Below are 10,383 nucleotides of genomic sequence, written 5' to 3' on the forward strand. Positions count from 1 at the left end.
AGAGCATCCCAGCGTGTCCGTCCTCCCAGTACTGCAGCACCTCTCACCTGACCCTGGTTGGGGAGGTATAGTGGGGCTTCCCTCAGCTGCTCTGCACCCCAGGACCACGGCTTGGCCCCAGCTCTGCAGCTGTGCCTGTGCCGGGAGGACGATGCTGCCGGGCTGGGATGCATCCTGCCATCCCACAGTACCCCAACAGGATGAGAAGAGCAGACGTGGTTGTTAAAGAATAGCGAACTGAAACTGTCTAGAGGTAGCCGCTTAGCACAACTTCTATAAGACTTGCTTAGCATGAGTAGCTAAATTTGCTGAAGCCTTAGGCTGCACTTAGATAAAATAATGAACTTTTACTTAGTCCAGTAAGAAAAGGGCCTCAGAGCTGGTTCAAGCTAGGAAGATAAGGAAGTTACAAGCAGTCTGCATTCCTGCCTCTCACACTCCGAAAGGGAGGGTGTCTGCAGGAATGTATCTCACACCCCGAAAGGGAGGGTGTCAAGGCTTTGAAAGAAGACCAGCGCAGGGCATTAGGACCTTGAGGGACAAAGCCTCAGCTCACTGCTGGGGCAGTGTTAATTGTTATGATTTAGAATCACCTCCTCCTCAGGACCTTAAGACACAACAGTAAGACTCAACAAAAACAGAGGTACAACCGTCATCAGAGACCGCAAAAAACAAAAATAAGGAGAAAAACAGCTTACCTCAGAATGATGATGAGACCCAATGAGGAGCAGGAGACCCCAGGCCAAAAAATTACTATTGGTCTAACTATCGCGTGAGGGGTGGGAAATGTAAGTTGAAAAAACTATAATTGCCCAGGATTTGTTTATGTTAGGGTCCCTCTTAGGAGGCACCCAGCTCGAGCTGTAATTATGGCACGCGCGTGATTAAAATTTAATTTGTTTTGATTTGGCTCTGAACTTTACTTGCGGGAACCTAGGGTCGAGCCCTGTTATGGTGGCCAACAAGCCTAATTTCCATAACAGTGGTGACAGTAACCAGGGCCAGCTGACACTTTGGCAGTTGCCAGCAAGCCCATAGCGACGAGGCAGGTCACGGGCAAGCCAGGAAATCAGGTGGGCAAGGCAAGGGCAGAATCAGCAAGGTCGGGCACAGGCCCCCTGTGGCGTAGCTCAGGCAAGGTCCGTGGGGAAGGGTCAGAGATTAAATGAGGCTCCGGAGCCTGTGGGCGCAGGATGTGTTGGTGGAGACACCCCGGAGGCATCCCGCAGCTCTTTCTCATTTGGGTGCTTTGAGAATAAAGCCCTTCCACCAGGAAGCTAGAGGAGTGAACTAAGTATGGGGCAGGGGGCAGTGATGGTGAGGCAGGAAAGGCTCAGGATAAAGAGAAGAAAGTCTTCTGAACCCTATCAGTGGGTACCCCTAAACCATGTCAGAGCATGACAGCTGCTATCTTCTGAGATGTAGGGGGATGCTGATGTCATACCTGCAAAAATCTTCTGCTCTCTTTCAAGTCAGAGTCATTGTCTTCTTCAGAGGCTCCTGAAGAGAGGGATGTTCTTGTCTCAGGACAGAGACACAGCTGTCTAGAAGAATCCTCTGTACTGCCTTCTGCAAGAAGAAACAACCAGCCACCAATGAGTAACTTCTAAGCCTGCAGTTCTACCTTGGCAAGAGGGTATAGAAAGCTAAGCGAGACATCATCCCTCAGCTAGAAAGTCTTCCTGTTGTGAGTATGACTGATGCTCATCACTTGCTTAGAGACATTACTCTTTGGAAACCTCCTCTGTCTGCTGTTTAATCTTGTCGTGAACTCTGGTCAGCACACAGGCTCCAGCCCTCCCCACTGTTTCCCCTCAGGTGCTGTGACGGGGGCCAGCAAAGCAGCCATGGCTCTGTTAGGCTAGAGCTCTTCTCTTGGAGCCTCCTGTAAAAGACTTCTGAACTAGAGGAAAGGGGAGGTTTGAGAAGGAAGGAGAGCACTGCCTGCAGTCCTGGGAGGGAAGACAGAGGCTTCGGGCACTGCAGCCCAGACGTGTATATACCTTGGTTTTCAGTGTCTTGGTCCTCCTGCGATGGCTCACTCAAGCTGTCTTCAGGACTCTGAAGTTCCTGACGAGCAGGCTCTTGGGAGCTCAGCAGCTTGCTGCTGGACAGAGTTTCTTCTTCCTGAAGAGATAAGAAATGCATTAAAGAATAAGCTTCACGACACAACAAAAACAGGCAGGAATTGTGATTCAGCCCCCAAATTTCTTCATCTTCAGGATTAGGACATGGTGCACACTGGAACAGCTGGCTCCAAGACAAGCTGAATTCCAGACAAATAGAGAGGGCTGAAACAGAGCGCCTGCAGCTCTCTTGCCCAGACCACTCCCTGCTCAGCCACTGTCCTCGTCCCGCTCTGGGCTTCCTGGCTCCAGCGCCCCAAACAGCTTCCAGCTGCCTTTGCCAGGCTCCAAACACTGATTGCACCACTCCAGGCACAACCAGCATCTGCTCGCGCAGCAATTTGGCGGTCTTCCGTGGAACGCAAGGCTCCAGCCGGCACCTCGCTGAAGGGCCACGGTCCCGCTCCTAGCGCAAGCATTCCTTGTCCTGTCTCTTACCTGGCCCTCACGTCCCGCTCTGCAGCTCTCCAACTCTCTCGTTGCTCCCACAGCAGCCGCTCTCGCAGGTGAGAAATGTCCATCCCCTGTGGCAGTTCGGGGGCACTCTTTAATTTTGCCAGTTGTTCTCAAAGCCTTTTCTGAAAGTTGACACCGGCTCTCAGCTCCCCTCTGCCACAACACGCTCTCACGCACCTGCGTGTGGAGGCTTCACCCTGGCCCAGAGCAGCACTGTGCTTCAGCCACAAACCAGGGGAGAAGAGAAGGGCTTGCCTCAGCACTCCAGGCACTCGGGGATGACTTTCCTGCCTGTCCCCACCCCTGTGCCATCTCAGCTCAGACCCAGGGAGTTGTTTCTATACCAGAATGCCCAGCCCGCCAGCACAGCCCCCACTGCTTCTTCAGTTCACGCCTTGCCGAGATAAAACAAGTAAAGCCCCAACCCTCTGCACCGGGAAACGTGCCTATGAACAGTGAGCTTTACTTACTTGTTCTCAACGGTACATTTTGTCCGCCTCTGTCCTGAGCGTGGCCAGATACTGCCTGTAGTCGTTGAACTCCCGCAGAGTGCACACGACCTGCGGTGGGACGAGGGCAGAAATCACCCAAGGCTTGTCACGCTCGCTACGCAGCCTGCCTTGCCAGCAAGAGCGCTAACGCAGCGGGAGCTGCTCCCCTGCACCCCCTGCCCTGCGCAGCGGCTGGGGGCTCTGCTCCCACCCCCGCAGCGGGCAGCAGCGCTCCTCGCTCCGCCGCCAGGCCACGCACCCGCTGCTCCGTCGGCGCCCAGGCAGCGCGGCACGGCCCTGGCAGAGCAGGCGTGGGACTTCCCCGAGCGGGCTTTGGGCTCCTGCTGCCCCCAGGCAAAGCAGCGCAGCAGCCCCGCGCCCTCCGCCCACAAGAGGCGGCTGCAGCAAGCGCTCTGGCAACCCTGCCTCCTGGAAACTCTTCTTCTCACCCCCATAGCCAACCTACTTTGCCATCCCTGGTGACGTAACCTCCTCTCTTCAGTCTCCGCAGGTTGTCTTTGCGGTTGTAGTAGGCCTGCAAATGCGGGTCATGCAGACCGTTGTACTCGTTGCTTAGTGAGTGGCAGTGTGGATCGCCCAGATTGAAATAACCAGATGGCTGGTGAAGCTGTAAAACGTACCGTCCACAGCATGAGCAGGGTAGGAGGGATCAGGAAAGAGACAAAGACACTTCAGAGCTTCCTCAGCCCATAGGGTAGCTTCTTCAGCCTCTGAGGTTTAGAGTAATTCCTGGCTCAGCACTTAGCGCAGCTCTGAATTTTACCCAAAGGACAGATTTCGCTACTTGAGAAAAAGCCTGGGGCCTACAGCTTCAGTCTTGGTGTCATCTATTGTTACTGTATGCAAGTGAGGAGCTATTTATGGGGCCATTTGAGAAGATGTCCCATTTCTCCACTAACATTTACTTTTCCTTTTCTGCATCCAGTGTTGCAGTTCTAAGGAGCTCGCCAGAAAGTTTGCATCTACCTATGGTTTCTTTCCTTTGGAAATTCACTGTGATTGCAAAACGAGGTTGTTGTCAGGAGAGCCACAAAACTGTGCTTGTGCAAATAGAAAGTGAGTTTGAATAGCTGATACCAAAAGTCTTTCCCATCATTGTGAAGTCCTAACAAATACCACAGCCACACTGCAGGGCAGAGGAGGGTGGGGAGAAGGCAAGAGAACCACCCCCCACCCCCCCACCCAAGCAGAAGAGGCATGCAAGTCAAGCAGGAAGAAGTGCAGGAAATCTCCACACCAAAAACTTTTGTCTTGGTGTTTCACAGTTAGCAAATCTCTGCTCCACTGTAAGCAGTCTCCTCAGGGTTAGGCAGTCCTAAGGAGCGCCTTGGCTAACTTTGCCTCCGAGTAGTATCTGTATTGGCAACAGTGTATTGAGGCCTGGAAGGAAAAAGGGACTTCCTCTATTTCCCTAGCAGAGAGGCCATGGCATTGGCATATCCCCAAAGAACTGAAGCAGGAGAAATTTTGACTCTCCTTGATGATGATGGTGAGCCCTCCCATTTCTTCTCCAGGCTGCTCAGTGTATCTGGGCAAGCAGAGGCTGAAAAAGCAGGGACTTTTCCTACTCCTTTCTACTGCTTTTACCTTTTGCCCCAGCTTGCTCCAGTAGAAGACAGGGTTGGAGCCAGGCAGCAAAGGGAGTTTGACCCCAAGCGGCATATCCAGCAGCTCAGGACATCCTGCTCCGAGTTGCTGTCTTCTGCGCCCGGGCTAGAAAGACAGAGACGCTCATGGGCATTCGGGCCACCATCTCAAGAGCCTTCTTGCAGAGCGCTTACTGGAAATGCTCTTTAAAGAGCCCAGACAAGGAGAGTGCAAAGAGTGGCCTATTCCACAGCAGCTCTTTGCTTCATCGCCTCCTTCCCCACAGCTCCAACGCCTGTAAACCAACCCCCTGGGGTCCTTGCACAGCACCCTTCCCACCTGCTGAGCTCGAATCCAGCACGGGCAGAGAGACAGGAGCCCCTGGGAGCCTGCACTGGCATCCCTCTAGGCCTACCACTCTCACTTCCCTCCGCACTGCCCCAGGCCCCAGAGCAGCCCGCGCGGTCGCCGGCTCCCAAGCTGAGCCCTCTCCATCCGTCCAGCACGCACCTCGCCCCTCTTCTCCTCTGCACTCAGCAGTCCGTCTGCGTCTCGCAGCCCTGCAGCCAGGTAATGCTCCATGGCTCCTCTCGAGAGCCCTCCTGCAGCTGCGACCCTCCACCGGCACCTCTCGCTCCAGCGGCACCCAGCTCCGGTCGCCCCAGCCGGTCTCCCGGCGAGCGGCACGCCCAGAACAATCGCGCATTGTTGCATTGCCGCTTTCCCGCGCCACCGCCCCGCTGCTGCCGGGCCAGCCCGGGGCCGGCCTGCAGCCCTGGCCTGCCCTCGGCTTGCAGGAGAGTTCAAGAGCAAGGCCGACCCAGTCCTTGAGGAGGCTGTGGCAGGCCCTGCGCAGAGCTCTTGACCTTTCCTAAGCACCAAGCAGAGCACCCAAGCTGCTAATCCCCAACCACAGACGTGCCCAGGCAGCGCTGCCAACCAGGCAGCCTGGGGGGTGCCGAACGGTGAAGGCGGAGCCCCAGCATCCCCCCAAAACCACACAAAACTGGAAGGAGACTCAGCCACAGCTGCTGGGAACTCTTCTGCTCAGTAAGGGGAAGGACATCCGCCTTCTGAGAAGAGCAGCCAAAACTAGAGGCCCGTGCAGGCCCGCATGGTGCTGGCGACCTTAGACCTGCCAGGTCATGGCCCAAAGTGGCTCTCAGGATGTGAGCTTCCACTGCACTGGCGGTGCTGCTCTCTACCTGAGGAAGGTCTCTCTGAGCATGGCTGGGCTTTCTCCTTTGAGCAGGAGATGCCGTGATGCTGTCTGTCGGCGATCATCACCTTCTCCGAGTGTGCCGGGACAGCCTTTCAGCAGGGCAGGCTCACAGGTCGCGTTCCTTCCACGCCAATGTGCCAGGAAGGCAGTGCAGCACTCACTGCTGCCCTACCTGCCTGTGGCTGGCTGAGCAAGGGCTTTCAGAAGCATCCACCCCATGGACATGGGGTGCTGGTGAACGGGAAGGTCTGGCAAAGTGGCAGTGTGCGTGTGCCAGGAGGATGTCTCTAGCAAGGCTGCAGGTGGAAATGGCAGCTGGAGCCGTTCCCTTCCAGAGGTCTCCCTGGCACAAAGCAAAGGGCGCAGGAGCAGCAGCACTGGGGGTCAAGGGGGAGCTCCAGCTGGCTTGGCTCCGCAAAGAGCTTGCCCCCAGCTTCTGCAGGCAGGGCACAGAGGCTGTGCTGAGCACCGCCACCGCCTCAGCCGCACACGAGCCGAGCTGCTGTCAGCTTGAGTCACCAGGCAAAGGGCTGGCCCTGTGCGGGCACGCAGCACAGCAGGTTGAAGAAGCTGCTTTGGGGAAGGTGCAGTCCCTGCCCACCCGCCGGCTGCAGAACCCAGCACCTGCCATCTGGCAGCACCGCTGCCCCGACACCCTCTCTCCGGGACAACAGCAGCCCACTGCAGCCTGACACTTCCCAGCCACGGCTGCACCCGCTCTCGAGGCCGACTCCTCCAGCCCCAAGCACATCCCCTGCTGACGGCTGCTGGACGGGTCTCGCTTGCCCAGCAAGCTGCCCCCTGTGCCAGGCTGGCTGAAAGGTTCCCTTGCTGGCAGAGATGAATTCCCACCCCTAGGGGAAGGACACTAGAGCCAAGGAGAGACAGAGCGAGAGATTTCCCCGGTGCCGTAGGGTGTCTCCCTGCCTCTGAGAAAAACCAACCCAAACCAAGCAGCGCAGGGCCCCTGCCTAGCAAACTCCTTGAGGTGAGCCGAGTATTTTCCTGCTCTGGAAACGTGCTGGATTTCATGCAGCAGTGCCCCTGCGAGGCATAGCCCAGCCGTTGGGAAGGGGCTGCACCGAAAGGTGCACGGAGGGTTCTGGGTGGCTCCGAAGCAACCCCAGGGCTCGTGCTGCAGTGGATTTACAGCAGGCATTCGACTGCTGGCCATGGAAATGTTTGCGGCGGCCTCTGAAGCACAGCAGTCTTCCCTCCACTGACACCCTAACATAGGGGCGGGAGCTGAGCTCGGTAACACAGGTGTGAGGGCAAGTGCTGGGAGCCCCCTTGCCTTCCCTGATGACGCCTTGATAGCCCAGGCCTTCCCAATCCCCTGCCCTGAGAAAACAGGCTGTGGAGCCCTTCCCTCAGGCAGGCGGGCTGGACAGAAACTCGGGCTCCTCTGCCTTGCTAGCCGGGCAGAAGGTGTCGGCCAGCTCTCGGAGGAGTTGCTGGTGACGAAGAGGAAATCGCAAGAGCAGCAAAAGAATACCAGGACGTAAAAGCAGCACTTGGAAGTAAAGTCTTTATTCTGTGCTGGGGGCGGGGGGGGGGGTGGGGGATAAGAGGAGGAGGGGGCTCCCCTCCCCGGGGGCTCTCTGGTTCTGGGCAGCAGCTGTGCTGGAAGATGCTTAGAGGATCCCAGCTGGAGGGGCTGTGCCACGCGGTGAGGCCTGTTCTCTGCTGACACGCGAGTCGGCACCGTCAGCAGCCCCTGCGGCTCAGAGAGAGCCAGGGAAGGACAGGGGCATGCGCGTCACAGAGTGTCGAGCCTTCCCTGGCCCGGCAAAGGCAGCGGGAGTGAGGTGCAGCACAGCCCTCTGCGATGTGCTTCCTGCATGTTCTTCTCCCCACGGATTGTTCAAGAGTCTGAGCAAGCTCCCTGCCTTCTCTTGCTGACCGTCACTTCCGAGCACCGGTGTCAGAAGATGATCTGAAGCCTGGCGCCACGCACCTCCTCAGCTCACCCCCCAGCAGCCACCCAGCTAATGCCCTCCCTCAGCACGCGCATTACTCCGGCGTGGCCCTCACAAGCTTTCCACGCATGCGTCTCTGCCGGGCTCCTCTCTGGGAAGGGGGCTTTGGAGCTGTTGGAGGGACGGGCTGCCTGGAATACTGCTGGCCCGTGGAGGGGAAGGTGTCTCGCGTGCTCCCTGGCCTCGCTTTAGCTTGGGTTTCTGGCACTGGAGCGCAAGGTCTTGATGGGGGTGCCGAGGGGTAATAGAGGGGCTTCTGCACGCCTTCTGCTGTGCTCTGAGCATCTTGCTGAGAGCTTTGGAGGACAGAGGGGAGGAGATGAGGTGACAGCTCCTCTGCAGACTGTGCTTCTGCCTCTGAAGGCATGACCATTCCGGGGACCATGATAGGTGGGAGCTTCATGCTTGGTTGACGCTTGTCTAATATTTTAGCGGGGATTTTCTTTTCCGCTGGCCTTAGAAAGCCCTGGCCCGGAGAGCTCTCCTTCCCATCTCTTGGGCTGGGCTGTTTTGCGACCCGCCTTCCACAACGGACTCCTGAAGCCACTGTAGTCAGAGGGGGACCACACCGCTGTAATAGCTGCTCCACTAGCCCACTCTCCTCCGTGCTTTCTTCTGAAGAGTCCTCAAAGGAGCTTGCCTTTGCATGCATTTCTTTTTCTAACTTCCCCTCCTCCTCCTTCTTCAGGGTGTCAAGAGCATCACGGACAATCCTTTCAGCATACGCTTTTAATTCTGCGTGGAGATGCTGAACTTTGCAAATGGCGTTTTGGATGCTACGCCTTGCAAGCGTGCTACTCTCTGGGGATACAGCCGCAAGATTTTGCAAAGGCTGCACCGGGGGCAACCTTGTGGCTTCTGACAGCCAATGTTCAGATTCACGAGATGATCCTTCCCCTTCTTTTGTGACCTGGGTGGAGACAGGCATCTGGGGTGGCTGCGGTTGTCTCTCAGCAATCGTTTCAAGGGGCAGCTTCAGGACTTCAGAAAATTTACACTGGAAGTGCCGTTCAAATTGAGAAGCCACGAATGATTGCAAGGTGACTCCAACACTCACAACTGCATCTGTGGGGATTTGGTCAAGAGAAGGCAGAGGAGATGCTCCATCATAGCCTGCTCCCTCAGCTTGCCTCGCTTCGCTTCCTCCCGCTTCGGCAGCTCGCGTGGCTCCTCCGGCAACAAGCTGCTGCCTCCGCCTGGCCAACAGCCTGGGCTCAGAGGCGTCTGACGGGCTGCATAGCAAACGCTTCCCTAAGCGATCCCAAAGGGTTGCTGCAATCTCTCTGGCCGCCTGTCCGATTTCCTGCTGGAGATCTGCAGGCGATGTCTCTGAAGGCTCTGCCCTTCTCGCACTAGCCAGTATCCTTCCGCTGATGGCCAGGGGAGCCCTCCTTAAAACGTGGACCGCCGGATGCAGCTCTTTCACCCTCTGCAGCACTTCCTCGACCACGCTCTCAGCCAGCTCTTGCAGCTCCTGGGCTTCTGTCGGCGTAGTGCACACCAGCGTAGTCTGGACTTCGTGATGCACTTCTCCCGTTAAAGGCTTCTGTAACAGAAACCAGCAGGAACTGATGAGGGAACGGTGAAGAAAAGGGTAGAGGAGAGGGAGGAGGTTAAGTTGTTGGGCTGGACTCTTTGCGCTCTTCTGCCGTGGGTGCTGCCTGCTCTCACGACACCTCTGCCTCTTCTCTGAGGCTCACTTGCACCTTTTCCAGTGCGCATGTGAAGAAGGCTAGTTTTGAGACCAAGAGAATAGAAAAGCAGTCCTTGTTCCTGGAGCACCCAGCTGCTCCTGTACTTTCCCTGCCAGGCTGTTGCACCGGATGGAGCCAGGCAGCATTTCCCACGCCCCGCTAATGAGACTCGGGCAACAGCAGGCTCTCCTCTAAGCTAACCTTGGAGCTCCTGCAGGAGGGAACTAACCCACGGGTGGCTAAGCACTGGCACTATCGGCCTCATGGACGCTGCATGTCTGGCTGCTCACCACACGAGAAACAAGCAACAGGGACCGTGGGGACACGTAGTGCAGCTAAGGGATTGATGCTGAGTAGGGGAGTCTGAGAGCACAAGAGCCCACCAAGAGTGCCGGGCACACCTGGTCCTGCTCAGCCTGCTGGGGGAGGCGTTTGTCTGCTTCAGGAGCCTCAGGCTTCTCCATGCTCTCCGCAATCATGGCCAGATACCTTTGAAGAGAAACAGAGATGGCTGAAACAGAGCGCCTGCAGCTCTCTTGCCCAGACCACTCCCTGCTCAGCCACTGCCCTCGTCCCGCTCTGGGCTTCCTGGCTCCAGCGCCCCAAACAGCTTCCAGCTGCCTTTGCCAGGCTCCAAACACTGATTGCACCACTCTAGGCACAACCAGCATCTGCTCACGCAGCAATTTGGCGGTCTTCCGTGGAACGCAAGGCTCCAGCCGGCACCTCGCTGAAGAGCCACGGTCCCGCTCCTAGCGCAAGCGTTCCTTGTCCTGTCTCTTACCTGGCCCTCACGTCCCGCTCTGC

General features: G+C 57.0%; 1 protein-coding gene and 1 long non-coding RNA gene across 2 annotated transcripts; both read right to left on the reverse strand.

Annotated features, from left to right (window-relative positions):
• Positions 1-816: 816 nt before the first annotated feature.
• On the reverse strand, positions 817-2,124 carry LOC135330093 (uncharacterized). The gene is made up of 2 exons (XR_010391849.1): positions 2,004-2,124; positions 817-1,569 (listed from the first exon to the last, which is right to left on the reverse strand). It is a non-coding gene; the product is annotated as an uncharacterized LOC135330093 (long non-coding RNA).
• A 5,503-nt stretch (positions 2,125-7,627) lies between these two features.
• LOC135330070 (uncharacterized) lies at positions 7,628-10,061 on the reverse strand. The gene is made up of 2 exons (XM_064521253.1): positions 9,978-10,061; positions 7,628-9,428 (listed from the first exon to the last, which is right to left on the reverse strand). Exons 1-2 carry the CDS (start codon positions 10,053-10,055, stop codon positions 7,917-7,919), a joined length of 1,590 nt encoding a protein of 529 aa, XP_064377323.1. The 5' UTR covers positions 10,056-10,061; the 3' UTR covers positions 7,628-7,916.
• Positions 10,062-10,383: the final 322 nt, after the last annotated feature.

This window comes from Dromaius novaehollandiae, chromosome 16 (genome assembly GCF_036370855.1).
Source record: "Dromaius novaehollandiae isolate bDroNov1 chromosome 16, bDroNov1.hap1, whole genome shotgun sequence".
NCBI lineage: Eukaryota > Metazoa > Chordata > Aves > Casuariiformes > Dromaiidae > Dromaius > Dromaius novaehollandiae.